This window comes from Pteronotus mesoamericanus, unplaced genomic scaffold (genome assembly GCF_021234165.1).
Source record: "Pteronotus mesoamericanus isolate MK-2021 breed Mesoamerican mustached bat unplaced genomic scaffold, CSHL_Meso_final contig_55, whole genome shotgun sequence".
NCBI classification, from domain to species: Eukaryota; Metazoa; Chordata; class Mammalia; order Chiroptera; family Mormoopidae; genus Pteronotus; species Pteronotus mesoamericanus.
In genome coordinates this window covers 1,152,657-1,172,053 of record NW_026555198.1, presented here as the reverse complement: position 1 = coordinate 1,172,053, position 19,397 = coordinate 1,152,657, and the positions used below count along the sequence as shown (strand labels likewise).

Here is a 19,397-nt window from a genome sequence, read left to right as displayed (position 1 = left end):
TTTGCTTCTTTGGGATGTAAGGTTCTATATATGTCAGTTAAGTCTCTTTGATTCAGTGTGTCATTCAGCGCCACAATATGTTTATTAATGTTTTGTTGGCAAGATCTGTCCATTTTTGAGAGTAGATTGTTGAAATCCCCTACTATCAGTGTGTTGCTGTCTATATCTTTTTTGAAGTTATCCAACAATTTCCTTATAAACTTGGGGGCTCCTACATTGAGAGCATATAAGTTTACAATGTTGATGTCTTTCGATAGATTCTTCCTTTAAGTATTATAAAGTGCCCTTCTGGGTCTCTCTTTATGGCCTTTATTTTGAAATCTACTTTATCTGATACAAGTATGGCAACCCTGGCCTTTTTCTCATGCCCATTTGCTTGGAATATGTTTTCCATCTCTTTACTTTCAATCTGTAGGTCTCTTGCTCTGAGGTGGGTCTGTTGTAGGCAGCATACGTGTGGGTCATGTTTTCTTATCCATTCAGCTATCCTGTGTCTTTTGATTGGGGCATTTATTCCCTTCACATTGAGAGATATTACTGATCAAAGTTACTCATCTTTTCTCTTTGTACCTGTGTTCCTCTCTCTCTCATTCTTTTCCTTTATCTGCTTAAACTATTTCCCTTTAGCATATCTTGGAGTGCTGGTTTGGCAGAGATGTATTCTTTTAGTCTTCGGTTTGGCAGAGATGTATTCTTTTAGTCTTCTCTTGTCTAGGAATCTCCATATTTCCCCCTCTATTTTAATGGAGAGCCTAGCCCAGTAGAGCAGCCTTGGCTGTAGGCCCTTGCTTTTCATGGCTTGGAATATTTGTTGCCATTCGCTTCTGGCTTGTAGTGTTTCTGTTGAGAAGTCAGCTCCTAGGCGTATCGGGGCCCCCTTGTATGTTACTTTCTCCTTCTCCCTTGCTGCCTTGAGGATTCTCTCTTTTCTTTGACATTTGCCATTTTAATGATGATGTGTCTGGAGTGGCCCTCTTTGAGTTCCTATTGAGTGGGTCCTCTGTGCCTCCTGGATTCCTCAAATTAGGGAAATTTTCCATCATTACTTTTTCGAGGAGGTTCTCTATCCCTTGCTCTTCTTCTTCTCCTTCTAGTATCCCTATTATATGGATATTATTGCGTTTCAGGTTGTCTTGCATTTCCCTAAATGCCTCTTCATTTTTTTGGAGTCTTTTTTCCATTTCTTGTTTTTTCTGGGAGCTTCTTTCTACCTTATCCTCCATCTCACTGATTTAATCCTAGGCTTCATCCAGCCTGCTTTGGATTCCTTCTTCTGTGTTCTTCAATTCAGAAATGGTATTCTTCATATCCTCTTGTGTATTCTTGATAGTTTCTATGTCCTTTTCCAGGCTGATATAGTTTGCTGTAAGATCCTGATAGTTTCTCTGCAGTTTCTCATAGTTATCTTTCAGCTGGCTGAGCTCATTCAGCTTCCTTAGAGCCATTGTTTTCAATTCAGTATCTGGTAGTGCCCTTGCCTCTATTTCATTTAGCTCTCTCTGTGGGGAGTCCCCTTTTCCACTCATTTGGGGGGAACTTCTTTTTCTTCCCATTTTTGGGAGAGTCTGTTAAGTATTTTTGGCCTTTTCTTTCTGGGCCTGCCTCTGATGATGTCAGTTGTTGACCCCATATGACCTTGGGTTTTTTGTTTGAGCCTTCCAGGAGTCTAATGTCTATGTCTGATTCCTGCTTCGAGCAGCTTTGCAACCCTTTCGGTCAGGGCTGGGCTTTTTTTGGGAATTTCTCTGCACTCTCACTTGGGCTCCTTGAGTGCGCTCCCAGCGCGGCAGGATCCCCCGCCTTCCTGGGCTTGCATGTGCTTGCCCCAGTCCAGGGGGCTTATTCATGACCTCGTGTACTCATGTGGCCCCCCTGGCTGGGGAGCTGTGCGGTATTGGTCAGTTTAGGGTCTTCTATTGTGTTAACCCCACTTTTTTCTCTTTGGGTGTGTTGCTTACCCTTGCCAAATGGGGGCTACGGAAATGGGAGGAAGTCATCTCCAGGGCTCTCCGGATAAGCCTGTCTCTGGTCTCTCCTCCAGGGACACTGGGCAGCTCTACTAATTTTGTGGGCCGCTCTGCAATCGCGGGCAGGTGGGTCAATTTATGCCTGCCCTTGCTGCTCTGTGCACTCCCTCACAGGCCATATGGGTTTCAATCTGTGGGAGGCCTTGCCGGCCGGTACAAGTATTTGGAAGCCCATGTGGGTGACACACACGCTCGCCAACCCTGGCCGGTCACTCGGCACTAGTGTACATGCCTGCACTGGGTGTTTTTGGGGTGTCTATGTGTGCTTTTTGGCTTTTGGCTCTTTGGGGGTGTGGCCTCTTTCCGCGCAATGGAGACTAAGGCAAGGAGAAGGAATCGGGATTCCCTGGGTCCTCCTCCCTTCTTTCCCCAAGGCCTCTGTTTCTAGTCTCTCTCATGGGTCTCTGGGGAGTTCTGTGACCCTTTTGGCCAAGTATCCACCACCTGTGGGGCCTGCATTTCAATCGCAGGCAGTCTGGTTCATGCGCGCCCCGCTTCTGCCTCTTCGGGGTCGTGCCTTTCCATCCCACAGTGGAGACTACAGAACGGGGAGGGTGTCGGGACTCCCCAGTTCCTCCTCCCTTTCTTTCCCCAGTGCCTTCATCTCCAGTCTCTCCTCAAGGCTCTCCCAGCCATTCTGCACTCAGCCCCGCAGCTCACAGGTGTACAAGCTGTGTGCAGAGTGCACAAAAGGCAGGTTAATCGATTCTCTTATGCCTGAGTGAGATGGTAGCTGCAGAGTGGGAGGCGTGCCATCACCCAGGCTCTACCGTCCACCATGTCAGTTCTCTTCACAAAGTTTTCCTCACCAGTCTTTTCCCAGACACCAGCCCACCCCGCTGCCGCCTCTACCCAGAGATCAAGGAGGGTGGCTGCCACTGCAACTTTTGCGTTTGCCCTTTAAATGTCTCTTTGCATCCCCAGCCACCTGTCTCTGGCAGAGAGTGCCCCTAAGGTTTTCGGGGTTGCGTTTTGTCTGTACTTTCTTGGTTTTAGCTGCTGTAGTTTAGGGGTCCCTGTTTATGATTCAGACCCCATTCTTCTCGGGGGGAGCTAACTGGCCGTTTCAATGTCCCTCTGGTGCTAGTGCCCGTGGGCACCCAGCCCACCCTCTCGAGCCTCCACTGCACTTCTCACCCGTTGGGATGTGTGAGAGTAGAATCCACTGTCCGAGGCACCAAGGCTCCTCTCCCACTATCGCTCCACTGCTTTCCAGGTGATTACTCCATTATTTAGTTGCAATTCCAGTTTGGTCTTGGGAGGAGGTCAGCATGACTCCCATTCACTCCTCCGCCATCTTCTCTCCTCTGCTCATTAAGATTTTCATTGGTATACAATCCCAAATTAAAAATTTTAGAACTAACCATATTTTAAATGGGAAGAAGCTTTGAAAAGAGCTAATGTTACTTTACTGCTTGACCCTGATTGCTTGCTCCTAATACTTTTCCTAGAAGAATTTGGTAAATGATTTATAGTGCTTGGAGGGCAAAACTCACATAACATAGAAAGCAGAATGTCTTTGAATTCTACTTAATGAAGCTCATGTTTGATTAGCTAGCTGTTTTCATTATAATTTCAAGTTTTACAAATACACATTTTACTTTTTCCAGAATAAAATTGCATATCCATAAAATATAATAGGGAAGAAAACAAACATTAGATTTTAACTGTTGAGCCCTTTTAATTTTTGAGCTTAGAGTTCAACATATTTTTTTCTTTTCCTTCACAGCTTGGCATACATCTCATTCATTAACTTCTCCAATTTGATTGCTAGCATCATGTTTCCTTTAATCTTCAATTTTCCTGACATGAATGCCATTGTTGGTTTTAGTTTCCCTGAAAACATTTTTACAAAATCATCAGCGGACGTACTCATCACCACATCTGCCTGATCAGATGGATCTCCATATCCAGCATTCCCACCCTTGTTTTTAAGATCAAGAAACCACGTTCCACCATCTTCACCTGAGAGTTCAAACTTATAGACTGCTTGAGTGGCTTTAACAATGTCATCACTGAGAGAGTTCTTAACAATTCTAAATGTTTCTTCCACAGCTCCAAAACGTGGTTTTGATGGTGGCTGTGGCTTTTCTTCTTTCAGCTGTGGAGCAGAATCATGTAATTCCATTTTTTGGGTAATTGTATCTGGCAATTTATCTAAGAAGAAATATGGTAACAAGGGATGGCCTGGTTTAATTGCATAGGCATCAAAATTCTTTATTCCTTCTTCTTTTAACATATTTTCATCAATAATAAAGTTGCCAGTAAAAGTTTTAGGCTTTTTGAAAATGGAATACGCAGCATCTGCAATGATGTCAACTTTTCTACATTGGTTTTCAATACCTGATCCTCCCAGCATATCCATAGCAGCAGTGTGTATGGCTGTTTTAGGCCATAACGCATTGACTGCAATTTCACCTTTAAATTCTTCTGCAATTCCAAGCACACACATAGACATACCATACCTAGCAATGGTATAAAAACAGTGCTGTTTGAACCACAATGGATTTAGGTTCAGTGGTGGGCTGAGATTGAGAATATGAGCAATTTTACTCTTTTCAAATGAGGAATACATGCTTTAGATGTAAGGTAGGTGCCTCTGGTGTTAACGTTCATCATCAAATCCACCTTCTTCGTAGGTGTGTCCAATGTGTTGGTCAAGCTGATATCACTGGCATTATTCACCAAGATATCAATTCCTCCAAATTTCTCAACTGCTTTCTCCACTGCATTACTGATTTGCAGTTCATCTCTCACATCAACAATACATGGTAAGTCCTTTCCTCCAGCAGCTTCGATTTCTTCAGCAGCAGTATAGATAGTGCCTGGAAGTTTGGGATGTGCTTGACTGGTCTTTGCAGCAATGACAACATTTGCTCCATCCTTTGCTGCTATCAATGCAATAGCGTTGCCAATACCACGGCTTGCACCTGTGATAAAAAGTGTACATCCTGCTAGCTTCCCTGTATTGGGTAACATGACTTCCGTAGATCAAAATCAGTGGCGAAGCTCTAAATGATTTTTGGTATTATTTATCCATTTATTGATTGAAGGTTTGTAAAACTTTTAAAAACAAAAAAAAAAACTATTAACCATGAGTTAGATGTGTTGCAAATACCTTTCTATTTTATTCCTTGTCCTTTAACTTTTTTATATGTATATTACTATATAGTTAAATGTTTAATATAGTCATGTTGTCAATTTTTACTTTAGAGCTTCTGGGTTTGAATATTTTACTTCAGGTAATGCAAAATATTAGTTCTATTTTTTCTTCTAAAACTCCTGAGATTCTACGTATTGATTTTTAACTCACCTGAGTATTTCTTGTATAATGTGTGAAAGAGAGCTCTATATTTGTTTTATTTCAAGTAATAGTGGTCCATGCACCTTATTTGTTGAATAAGCCTTATTTTACCCATTGACTTAAAATATCAACTTAATCATATATTGTTAGTCAGATATATATGTTTGTCTCTAGAATGTTCATTATATTTCATTGATGTACTTGATTATTTCTGTGCATGTGTCATGCTGGTTTAATTGCTGAGACTTTAAAATGGTTTTACATTTTTAATATAATTAACTTTGACATTAAAAAATTAAAAAAAAATCAATCGCATTTAAGAAAGAAACAGAGAGAGATGGAACTGCTGCCTTTTGTGACAGCATGGATGAAACTGGAGAATATTGAGTTAAGTGCAATGGGCCAGTTGGTGAAGGATAAATACCATATGATCTCACTTATAAGTGGACTCTATTCAACAAAATAAACTAATGAACAAAATAAACCATAGGCACAGAAACATGGAGCAGACTGAAAGTGACCAGAGGGGAGGGGGAAAGAGGACAATGGTGGAAAGAAGCAGAAGGGACTAGACAAAGCACTTAAAGCACTTGTATGAATGACCCATGGGCATGGACAAGAGAGTGGGAATTGACTGTGGGAGTGGGGGGTGGGGTGGGGTGGGTGGAGGGAGGTTGAAGGGGAAAAATTGACACAACTGTAATGGAATAAACATGATTTATAAATTAAAAAATAAATAAAGTAAAAAAAAGTTTTTCTTCTGTTCTTACCTTCTATACCAGATTCCACTAATATCCATACAGTTTGTTTTACCCTTTCTCTATTTATTTTTTTCAAGGAAAAATATATACATAAATTTATGTGTATATTCTTATTTCTTACAGAAGAAGTAATATGTCATATTTTGCACATTTTCTTTTTCATTTAATAATATATTATACATCCTTAAAATTACAGCATTTGAATTTATAGGCTGTGTCTTATTCTATTACACAGTTGTTTGTACTCTGTGGTGCTCCATTTCTTAAAATATTTATCTCTCCCATAGAACCTTGCACTATCTCAGTATAGTGTAGATAAATTATAAAGATTTTGTGGTTCGCTAAACAAAATAATAATGGTCTAAATTGCAGCATAAGCTACTATGATTAGACTTAGGAACAACATCCTACAGTAAGATTGAGTTCCTTAAAATTGCTTAAAGGTGTTGTAGCAAATATTTTTGTAAGGATCTGAGAAATTAGAGAATAAACAGCAGTCTTGATTAAGGCATATACCTGGTCCAGCATCTACTCTAACAAACCTGGTTACCAGAAAATTTTAGAAGCTGAAAAGTTTAGAATAAATACTACCCTAAAATTAAGACTTTTATGAAATACCACTAGAGAGCTAAAATATTCACCCATCTGAGAACACTTTTTTCACAATGATACCACCAAGATGTAATTTAATACTGAATTTCCTTAACATACTCATATCCTGTAGTGATAGGTCATATTTATTTAGCTTCATTTTTTCTCTCCATTGTGGACTTCATCACAAACTGTGCCTCTTCTTTGCCTGTAATTATTACCAAGTTTAACTTTGTTTTTAATGTAGAAAAGCATATACATTCACTGGCAAGCTTTTGTGCCTTGATTAAAGCACTTGATTAAAGTGCTTGATTTTCTAACAATACAGTATTGCCACAGAACACCTTACTTTTTAAGGTGAGATTAGGAAGATCCACTCTAGAGCCTTGCTACTTAAAGTGTGGTCCAGGAACCATCATCATCATCATAATCTGGGAGTTTATTAGACATGTTAAATCTTAGGCCCCCACTCCAGAACTATCAAGTCAGATCTGTATTTAAACAAGATTCCCCAGGTGGTTTGGTGGTGCATATTGGAGTTTGAGAAGCAGTAATATAACATTTGCATAAGAGAACCCAACAGGTAAAGAGTAATATTCTAATAATCAGCAAGTGGATGGTGTTAATCACATTTGTTGCTACTGGAAAGGGTAGGGGAAATATAATGATGGAGTGGAGTCACTGTATAAAGTGATAGGGAGAGGGAGGGAATAGTAATAAAGATTACTTATATGGTACCTAAACCAGAAGTTTGTTTCTGCCAAAAATCCAGAGAGGTTTTTAAAACTCCTTCCACTGAAACCAGAGAGTAAGGAGGCATGGAGAGAGAAAAGAAAGATACAGATAACATCATGGAAGATGGATGATAGAAAATCAGAGCTTCAGTCTCATTGGAAGATTCACTGTAATTAGGGCACAAATTTCTGATGAAGGAAGGATTATGAATAAGGCCCCCATGAAGAGCAGCCAACAGAGCAGGCAGTAGTATCCAGCTCAGAGGACCTGGCTTCCAGCATAGTAGAATCCTTCCTCTCCTCCTGATTTACTCTCCAGTTATTGCGAGTTTCTGAAGACTTACATGTACCTGATGATAATAAAGATTTTGTGAGACTTTTCTCCTTGTTATGCAATCTACAAATTTGTTATGTGTTTTCTTGATTAATTAAACCTCTTCCCATAATGATGTCTTAGAGTGCATTGTTCATGTGAGTGTGTAGAGGGGCTCAGGGGAAGACAATCAAGTATGTATCCCCAGATCTAATAGGAAAAAAAATGTGCAAGTGAGAAAGTGAGTAAAGAGAGTAAGATCTTCCTCACATTACTACAGGAACCCCAAGTTCAAGCTTGATCAAAGCAAAGGTGAGTTATATCCTTTAATTCAGTAGTGGAAGGCACCATTGAAATCCTTTGCTGTTCACTTATTATATGTCTTTATGACTTTCAATTCAAGGCCAAGAAAACCCTCTTCTCTCCCCCAAGAGTAGTGAGTAGCCAAAATCTGAACTACATCTGCTACAATTTTTACTCACAGTCTACAAAGTTGAGGTTGCTTGCTGAAAGAGAGAGAGAGAGAGAGAGAGAGAGAGAGAGAGATTATGCAATACTTCCTAAAAACAGAACCAGGCCATATAGATCCTATTTTACCTTCTATTCTAGCTGGAAAGATATTTATTTATTTATTTATTTTATTCTGATTTTGCAATAATCTGTATTGTTTGAGGCTTTGCCCACAGTCTCCTCCACCATAGCTCCTTTCAAATCCTTGTTTAGAATCACAAGGAGGGAGAGAGGCAACTTTCATCTGAATTTTCAATAACCCTATCAAAGAAAGAGAACCCTGAAAGAAATATTAAGACCACCATTTGTGTACATGAAATAGCCTGGAGTGTACCCAGTGATTTCTTTTAATAAAGAAACAAGTACAATAAATTTGTTTCACAGGGTAATACTAAAATTGGTTTCCTCCATGCACAAAACCATGAAGATATTTATATATAATTTATCTTTCTAAGTTGTCATGTGGCAAAAGACCACTTGCTGTGCAGCAGGCTTCTCTTGCTACTTAGAGAGAATTATGTGATTAAAAAGAGACCTGAAAAGTTTTGAACAAGCATTGAGGAAGAAAAGGTTTCCTCTTCAAGTCTTAATGAAGTGAGCTCATTCCTCCTCCAACATCAACTTAGCCTTGTGTAGTTTGTTTTCTGGCGGGTTAATCACTGACCAGAGCCACAGTGCGGACCACCAGTTTCCAATAAACCATAAAAGGCCGATCAGCAGCCATTGTGTTTTTCTGTAGGGCTTAGCAGACAGCAGCTGAATAAACCTGTTCAAAGTCAGAACAGTCAAGCAGGAGCACAGAGGCCCAACTGATGCCTCTGGTGAATCCTGAAGAGCAAATTAATTTATTAGGACATAATTGATAGCATATACAAATACACTAGCCAAAGACTCCCCCATGCTAATTTCTGTATAATTAAATATGGGGCAGTTAATGAATAGTGTTCAGGGAAAGCAACATTATGATAAATATCCAATTATTACATACTGTGTCCTATACTTGCTATGTTATATGCAGGCCAATGCCTCTGCTTTTGGGGTTTAGAGAAAATCCAGAGGGAAAGAAAAGACTTAACAAACTGTGATTCCTCTGAATTAAGCTTTAAATAAAGGCTATTGCAAGTGAAACATGGCCAGAAGGAGAATTATTTGAATATGTAGGAAAAAGAGGACAAGAAATCTACCAATTATATTTTCATGTAAATGCACATGTTCTTCCTTCTTTGGAGAGTTTTCACATTTGTGAGTCTATTGAAAGCCTTTATGCAAACATTGTCTAAACAGGGGCTTCCCTTTAAAAATAAAAAAAAAGAGAAGTCCACCTGTCAAGGTAAAAGACTGTACCATGAGCAACTGTAATACTGCAGAACAAATGAACCATCATCTTCTGCACTCCTGGCTGTATGGGGCCTCTGATATTGGTTCTCTTTTGTTTTTGCCATTCTCTCAAACTTGCTCTGGAAATTACTGTCAAAAACTGTGCTCCCAGCAGGTCAGTACCCGGGATTTAGTGGTCTTTCCTGATTCACAATGCAGCAACAACTCCATCAAGCACTTCTTGATGTGGTTTCTGGCAACTGACTCCACAGGTTAAGAAAACAAAACAAAAGGGGGAACAAACATTCCCTGGTAAAAATAAATAACACCTCACTGACCAGCTTCGTTGACTGAGCTTTTGAAGTCACAGCATTAGTATGCATAGGGAATGTCAAATGTCTAAATTGTGCCATTTTTCTCCAAAGGATCTTAGAAGCAACCTTTGAAGATTGAAGAGATGGTCCCCTTTGTGCTTGTAAACAAAGGTGGCCTTCCCAATCATTACATTCTCCCCTAACCCCTGATGATGATAGGTGAGGGAAAGGCAGGCACTTTCATTTCCTACATTCATCAACAAGGATTTTCTTCTGAGATGTCTCAGATCTGTGAAGAGTTCATTGACACTTAGAGTTAAGTTTGGCTTCCCAAACAGGAGCCTCTTCTAACACATTTCAACTTCTTGTCGTCAATTGTGTTGTTGAAGGGCTTGGACTTTCCAAACTATGTGCTACTGGTTAGTATGTGACATGATACTAAAGGGAGAGGTAATAGGAGGCTTCTCACATCTGCTCTGGTCAGTTTCTTTTACCCAGATGGTATCAGTGTGTCATTTCTATTCTCCACACCCTTGGAGTTTCTGACAGCTAAAGCTGCCAGATAAATGATCATTCCAGATACTTTTGTGATGCATGATACACCATAGAAAGCAACCAACATTTGAGTGACACTTTGTATCACTTCATATATTAGAATATGGTTGTTCATGTGTGTATCCTTTATGTGTTTTCTTTCAGGATCCTGATGAGTTTTTAATCCATTTGATGTTGTTTATTACAGCTTTGAGCATCATACAAATTTAAATAACAGAGTTTGTGTTTCTGAGTCCTATATAGTCACACTGTGGCAGAGACCTGACAATGCCATTTGGCCTTCAGAAGAAAAAATGACTATGATAGATGTCCTTCCAAACTAAACAGCACTTTGGAAAAAGTAAAACACAATTTTAATCCTACCAGCAGAGAATGGATTTACATTTTCCAAGGTAATCTAGAGTCAAACATCTAAGGACACTTCCCACGGAGAAAAAAGTAGACATTAAGTGACTTTTAAAAATATACCTGGCCCATGGGGAAATTCAACCGACAGCATGGACCTGAGAGGGAGAGAAGTGTTATCATGAGCAAATCAGAGTGGATCATAAAAAATGTTCACAACTTACCTGACTCACCAACAAACCCTAGCTGAAGCCAACACCAGTTCGCAGGGTCAGAGAAGAATCATAGGGGTCATTTGTCTGTGTCCCATTATTAGGCAACTTTCCAGTGGCCACTTTATTCTGGAAAGTCTGGCAATGAAAATACCTGAAACTTGGGTTTTACATGTAATTTGCTATTTTAGAGCATTTTTTTCTCTCACCTGCATACCCCATGGGAGAAGCACTGATTGCTTTAATTCTAACATTTGGAGTGGAACTCATTCATGAAACTTTATGGCTATGTGACTCAAATGAAGGCTTCTCTTTCCTCTTTTTGTTCTCACAAGAAAATTAATTCACTCAAAGAGCCTCTTAATCCCATTTTTGCAATCAACAATTGCCACTTGTATATCGCTCTAATAGATTAAGAAGTGGGATGATGCGGTTGTCTGGTCTAATTCAACCCTATTCAGGTAGCAGCAGCCCAAGGCACTTTGTAGTGCCAAGTGCAGAGCTCAACAGGAAGACTTTTGCTATCATAATTTCCTGTGGAGCTATGCACTGCCCCCACTGAGGAGCCTGAATTACTTTGAATTAGGTTCGACAACCACAGAGTTGAAGTCCAGCAAGCAACAATAACCAAGTCTTTGAGCATGACTTGCATGGGTTATTTTTGTCTTTGCATTAGCACAGAAAGGAGGAATCTCAAAATACACATCTATTTAAATGACAGCAACCTGCCATAAATCAAGCATGAAACAAAAAACAGTTGAAGTGAGAGAGAAGTTGGAGTGGAGGAAAAATTAATCAAAACAGTTTATAAAATCTTCATAGTTTGAGCCTGTGAAAATTTTCAGGCCTATATGATCACCATGACAACCCAGAGTAAGCCCATGTTGGATAACCACATCAGAAAGGGGCTGTTTTCTAAGAATGAAGCCCTCTCGTGTTCATCCTAAATTCAAATCTCACTTCTGAAAGCCTTTCAAAAATCAACAAAAAAATGTAAATATAAAAATGTACCATGTTTTTTTGGTGCTCTTGTAACAGGCAAATGTGCTTCTGTGAATTTAAAATTATTTTATCATTAAGTCCATTCTAAACCCCATAAAGGTATTACCTCAAGTAGGTGGTGTTTGGATCATAAAACAACTGATGCATAGTCTCAGAGCCAAGTAGGAAAGAAACACACACACAATCAATTATTTATCAGATTATAAGAATCATGGAAAGTGGTGGTGTATGGTTAAAATGCATAATTTCCAGAGATACCAGTTAAACAAAATGTTCTAGGTAGGGAAACTGAGATCTCAGTTCTATCCGATTTAACTCCTTAATTATTACCGACATGGCCCAAAAAAATGAATTAAATCTAAATAAATATAGGTTTCCTTTTTTAAGAGTTCCAATCCCTATTCCTACTCTTTTACCTTTCTGTGTTCTGAAAATAAAGAGAACAAAGAGGGAGTCCCACTGATTCAAAACTAGCAGAACAGCCAAACAACAGAACACAACTGTTCTCTCATGCATGACTGGGATTAGGATAAAAGCAGAAAAAGACTTCTGAGAAAAAGAAAACAACAAAAGAAACAGGAGTGCTGACAAAACTTTTTTTCTTTCTATTGAGGCAAGAGATTAAAAAAAAAACAGGACTGCTTTAAAAAAGATAGAAGGAAGATTAACAAACAGAAGTAAGGGCTTTTACCTCCTGTTTTACTTTTAGCCCAATCTGGTCAGAGAAACAAAACTCAGAAGTAAGGTAGATGATAACTTAAGACACTTGACAATTTTCACACTCAGAGAAGAAGGCTTGTTGCTATAAGACCTACTTTTATGTTCTCAGTTCATTATTCCCTCAAATGTTCAGGGTGTGGGACAATGTCTCCTGATCAGAATTTTTCATGGCACAGTTAGGACAGGATGCATGTGAATTAACTCATTCTTTAACATAAGGAAGCAAGAGAGGGTAGGATAGCTTTTGCATTGGGAAATCACATTCACAAATTAAACATAATTATTTTACAGAATATGTCCCTGAGGTCAATGCCACCAGCCTGGCATCACTAGCAGGCTGAAGGGAGGGATTCTAAGCTCAGGCAACGGCAAACTTTAATTCAGGGCTCCTCAAAAAGACTGTGAGGTCAGCCATGTTCTGCTGTGACTCCCCCAAGCCCTTTCTCCAAGAGCTTTTAGAGATCACATTAGACTCCATGATTAGAGGGCCAAAAAGACTGCCAGTTTTTTAACATTTTTCACCTACCTCTCAAAGATTCTTACCACACTTTACAATAGAAATTAGATTCTTATCCTATTACTATTAGCCATGTTGATTTTTTTAACTGTCAGCTCACATAGTAGAATCTTCTTACAAAATACATTTCAACCATGAAAGAGCCAATAGACACAATGCCTGTTCATATGATCTAAAATAAAGTATATTCACAGAACCTGGAAAATGAATAGAAGAGTTTATGCTTAAATAGAAGCCTCTATTAACAGAAAAAAAAAAGCCTTTGACGTACACGACATGACTGCAGAACAAACACTGGTAAGGCACTGTTGATAATATGAAACTATTTTTAGATGTCTAATACAGCATTTTATCATTCTTCTCTCCTCTAATACACCCAACAAAGATACATCATCAATGATATAGAGTTTAGGTGCTCTGTGGAAAACTGATGAACACCTACTGTGTGCCAGACGTGTACATCCTGTTTGATGTAATTTTCTAAAAAAAACAAAACAAAAAAACTCTGTGAGGTCCACATCAATGTGCCCATTTTGCAGTATATTATGCTGTGCTCTTCCTTTCCTTAATCAATTCAACCATTGCTGAATTAGGGCCTACTATGTTCCAGGTATTGTAAAGTTGCTAAGTATAAAATGACAATGATATAAAAAGGGTCTCTGTCTGCCTAGACCTTCAAATCTAGTTAAGGAAGCAAATATTAAACAATTAATGTAATGAATAATTATTTAGTTACAATTGTGCTAAGTGTTACAAAGGAAAAACAGGGCACTATGAGAGCTGAGTAAATCTGGTCTAGAGTGAAAAATGAGACAAAGAGAAAGGGTGCAAGAGCTTTTAAGAAGAGGAAGAGCTTGCATTTATACACATCAATGATGAACTATTAGAAAGACAGCTAAGAAAACAATCCCATTTACAATTGTGTCAAACAAATACCTAGGAATAAATTTAAGCAAGGAGGTAAAAACCTGTATTCAGAAAAATATAGTAGGACGCTGAAGAAAGATATTGAAGAAGATACAAATAAGTGGAAGCATATACCATGCTCATGAATAGGAAGAATTAACATTATTATACTGTTCAGACTACTCAAAGTAATCTATAGATTCAATGCAGTTCCAATCAAAATACCAATGACATATTTCACAGAACTGGAACAAATAATTCAATACTAAATACAGAACCATAAAAGTCCCTGAATGGCCACAGCAACCTTGAGAAAGAAGAACAAGGCTGAAGGTATCATGTTACCTAATATCAAACTATACTACAAGGCTATAGTAATCAAAAGAGCATGGAAACAGACACATAGATCAATGAAATAGAATAGAGAACCCAGAAATAAACCTATACACATATGGTTAATGAACATATGGCAAAGGAGGCAAGAACATACAATGGAGTAAAGACAGTCTCTACAATAAATGGTGTTGGGGAAAATTGGACAGATACATGCAAAAAAATGAAACTATACCACCTTCTTACACAATATACAAGAATAAACTCAAAATGGATTGAAGTTAAGTGTAAGACTTGAAACCATAAAACTCCTAAATGAAAACGTAGATAGTAAAATCTGACATTTCTTTTAGCTACAATTTTTTCCTGCTATATCTCGTCAGGCAAGGGAAAGAAAAGAAAAAATTAAACAAATGGGGCTGCATCAAACTAGAAAGTTTTTGCACAGCAAAGGAAACCAGCAAAAAAAAAGGGGGGGGGAGGGAAGACAGCCTACTGAATGGAAGAAGTTATTTGCCAATGATATTTCCGATAAAGGGCTAATATACAAAATCTATAAAGAACTCATATAACTCAACATGAAAACAAACAATCCAATTAAAAAATGGCCAGAGGACCTGAATGTACACTTCTCAAAAGAAGACATACAGATCACCCATAGACTTAAAAAGATGTTCAGCATAACTAATCATCAGAGAAATGCAAATTAAAACCACAATATCACCTCACACCTACCAGAATGGCTATTATCAATAAATCAACAAACAACAAGTGCTGGCAAGGATGTGGAGAAAAGGTACCTTTGAGTACTGTTGGTGGGAATGCAGTATTGTGTAGCCATTATGGAAAACAGTATTGAGATTTGCCCAAAAATTAGAAATTGAACTACCTTACGATCCAGCAATACCACAGCTGGGTATACAAGGCCTGTCCAGAAAAAGTCCAGCCACTAATAATATAACAAGAATGGTGTGCACGACATCAATGTAACCTGGCAGCCAAGGAGAGTGGCCTGGGTGTGCACGTGTGAACAATGATGACTTCACTGTACTAGTCAGTGGGGCAGTAGATGCCATTAAGTGAGCATGTGTACTGTGCAGCTGTCGCATTCAAAATGACTGAGCAAGTAGAGCAATGAATCCACTTGCATTAAGCTTGAATGTTCCTCTGTGGAAACTATTTGGATGATTCAGAAGACTGCAGCTGTGGGCAGCTGGTGATTCACAACAATGTGCCAGCTCATGCATCCCATCTTGTGCAGAGTTGTTTGGCAAATCATCATATCAGCGAGGTGACTCAGAACCACCCCCCACCGGCCCAGATTTGGCACTATGCAAGTTCTGGATTTTCCACAAACTAAAATCACCTTTGAAAGAGGAGAGATTTCAGCCATTGATGAGATTCAGGAAAATATAATGGGATAGCTGATGGCAATTGGGAGAACTGTGTGTGGACCCAAGGTGTCTACATTGAAGGAGAATGAGGCATCATTGTCTTATGTACAATGTTTCTTATATCTTGTATCATCTTCAATAAATGTCTATATTTTTCATATTACATGGTTGGATAACTTCTGGACAGAACTTGTATATTTAAAAAAAAACTAATTCAAAAGAATATATGTACCCCTATGTTCATTGTAGCATTATTCATAATAGCCAAACTATGGAAACAACACAAGTACCCATCAGTAGATGAGAAGATAAAAGCGGTGGTACATACATACAATGGAATATTACTCCACCTAGAGAAAAACAAAATATTACTATTTGCAACATCATGGATGGACCTAAAGGGTATTATGCTAAGTAAATAAGTCAGTCAGCAGTGTTCCCATAAGACTGTCAGATTTTTTCTCAAAAGAAACTTTGAAGGCTAGAAGGGATTGGCAAGGAATATTCGAAGTCATGAAAAGCAGGGACCTACAGCCAAGATTGCTCTACCCAGCAAAGTTATCATTTAGAATCGAAGGGCAGATAAAGTACTTCCCAGACAAGAAAAAACTAAAGGAGTTCATCACAAAATCATTATTATATGAAGTGTTAAAGGGATCCATTTAAGAAAAATGATCAAAACTAGGAAAAAATAAAATGGCAATAAGGACATATCTATCAACAATTTAATCTAAAAAACAAACTAAGCAAAAAAGGACAGAGAATCATGGATAAAGAGAGCATTCTGATAGTTGCCAGATGGGAGGGGCTGTGGGGAAATGGGTGAAGAGATGAGGGAATTAAGAAGTACAAATACACAATGGAATGCTACACAGCAGAAAAAAGAAGATCCTATACTTCACAATAGCATGGATGGAACTGGAGAGCATTATGCTAAGTGAAATAAGACAGGCAGTGAAAGACAAATACCACAAGATCTCAACTATAAGTGGAACTTAACAAAACAAACAATCGAGCAAAATATAACCATAGACATTGAAATAAACGACAAACTGACAGTAACCAGAGGGGAGGGGGGAGGGGTAAAGGGAGAGGGATAACAAAGGAAAGAAGGGGAAGGGTCATTAAGGAACATATATTAAGGACCCACGGACAAAGCCAAAGGAGAGTAGAATTGAGGGTGGGATGTAGGGTAGGTTGGGAGGGGGAAAGTGATAGTGGAAAAATGGAGACAACTGTACTTCAACAATAAAAAAAGAGAAATACCAATAGGTAGTTACAGAATAGTCATGGGGATATAAAGTACAGTATAGGAAATGGAGTAGCCAAAGAACTTATACACATATCCCATGGACACGAACAGTTGTGAGGGGATTTCCTAAGAGAGTGAAGGGGGACAAAGGGGGAAAATCAGGAAAACTGTAATAGCATAATCAGTAAATTATAATAAAAATGTTTTTAAAAACAGCCTCATAGATATACAAAACAGAGTGATGATTGCCAGAGAGGATGGTGGGCAACTGGATGAAAAAGATGAAGGGATTAATAAGTACAAATTGACAGCTACAAAACAGTCACTGGGATGTAAAGTATAACATAGGCAACATAGTCATCAATGTTGTGATTAATATAGTCAATAAAACTGTACTAACTGTGTATGATCCTATGTGGATACTGGAAATATCAGAGGGATCACTTTGTAAAGTATATGATTGTCTAACCAAAATGTTGTACCTCTGAAATTAATACAAAATAATATTGAATGTAAAGTGTAATTGAAAAAAAATTAAAATAAAATAAAATTGTTCCAAAAAATTTCTTCATAGCCTACAAATTAGACCCTTCATGACCTACTGTTCAACTTACCTTCTTCCACTCTTGACCTAGTTTATTATTCCTGACCTCACTCTTCTCCTTGTAGTTCTTCAAATACACCAAGTCTCTTTCTATTCACACTTGTTCTTCCTCTTCTTTTTTTAAATTTAAATTTTTATTTAAGAATTTATTTATTTATTTTTAGAGAGAGGGGAAGGGAGGGAGAAAGAGGGAGAAAAAAACATCAATGTGTGGTTGCCTCTCATGCACCCTCTACTGGGGACCTGGCCCACAAACCAGACACATGCCCCAACTGGCAATCAAACTGGCAATCAAACTGGCAATCAAACTGGCAACACTTTGGTTTGCAGGCCAGTATTCAATCCACCAAGCCACACCAGCCAAAGCTAAATTTAAATTTTACTTTCAATTACAGTTCACATTCAATATTATTTTGTATTAGTTTCAGGTGTACAGCATAGTGGTTAGACAATCATATACTTTAAAAAGTGATTCTCCAGCTATTTCCAGTGCGCACCTGGAACCCTCCATAGTTATTACAATATTTTTTACTGTATTCCCTGTGTTGTACTTTACATTCCCAGGACTATTTTGTAACTACTAATTTGTACCTATTAATCCTTTCACCTTTCACATTTAGTCACCCAACCTTCCTCTCCTATAGCAACCATCAGTATATTTTCTATATCTATGAGTCTGTTTTTCTTTTGATTGTTTGTTGATGTTCTTTAGATCCCACATATAGGTGAAATCATATGGTATTTGTTTTTCTCTGACTGACTTATTCACTTAACATAATACCCTCTAGGTCCAGGCTGAATAATATTCCATTGTATATATGTGCCACTCTTTTTTTTTATCTTCCCATCTATTGATGGGCACTTGGGTTTCTTCCATAGCTTGGCTATTGTAAATAAAGCTGAAATGAACATAGGGGTGCATATATTCTTTCAAATTAGTGTATGGAGTTTTTTAAAATATATACACAGAAGTGGAATCACTGGATCATAAAGTAGTTCTATTTTTATTTTTAGAGGAACCTCTATATCATTTTCTATAATGGCTGTACCAATCTGCATTCCCACCAACAGTGCATGAGAGTACCCTTTTCTCCACATCCTCACTAACACCTATTGTTTGTTGATATATTGATAATAACCATTCTCATAGGTGTGAGGTAATATGTCATTGTTATTTTAACTTCCATTTCTCTGATGATTAGCTATGCTGAGCAACTTTGTACATGTCTATGGGTCAGCCATGTGTCCTCTATGGAGAAGTGCATATCCGGGTCCTTTGGCCATTTCTAAATTGGATTGTTTATTTTTCTGATGCTAAGTTGTATGAGTTCTTTATAGATTTTGTATATTAGCCCTTTATTGGATATACCGCTGGCAAATTATCACTTTACTTTCAGTCTGTGTGAGTCTTTTGTGCTACCCTATCTTTTTTTCCTTCTGAAAGTTTATTTTTTTCTGTTATCATTTAGTCCCTTTATGTCCCTCTGCATCCCACATTCACCACACTGCTGTCAATGTCCATGAATCCTTTTTCCTTTTTACTCAATCCTCCTACCCCTTAACATACACTCCACCCTAAGCTGTCATCCTTCCCTACATCTACGAATCTGTCTCTATTTTGCTTGTTAATTCAGTTTGTTCATTAGATTTCACATATGAGTGAAATCACATGGTATTTTTCTTTCC

At 38.3% G+C, this 19,397-nt stretch overlaps 1 protein-coding gene across 1 annotated transcript; it reads right to left on the bottom strand.

Annotated features, from left to right (window-relative positions):
* Nucleotides 1-3,710: 3,710 nt before the first annotated feature.
* On the bottom strand, nt 3,711-5,032 carry LOC129075434 (hydroxysteroid dehydrogenase-like protein 2). Its single transcript, XM_054579521.1, is given in 2 exon segments — nt 3,711-4,586; nt 4,589-5,032. Coding segments are annotated over 2 exon segments (1,254 nt in total). The 5' UTR covers nt 5,007-5,032; the 3' UTR covers nt 3,711-3,750.
* Nucleotides 5,033-19,397: the final 14,365 nt, after the last annotated feature.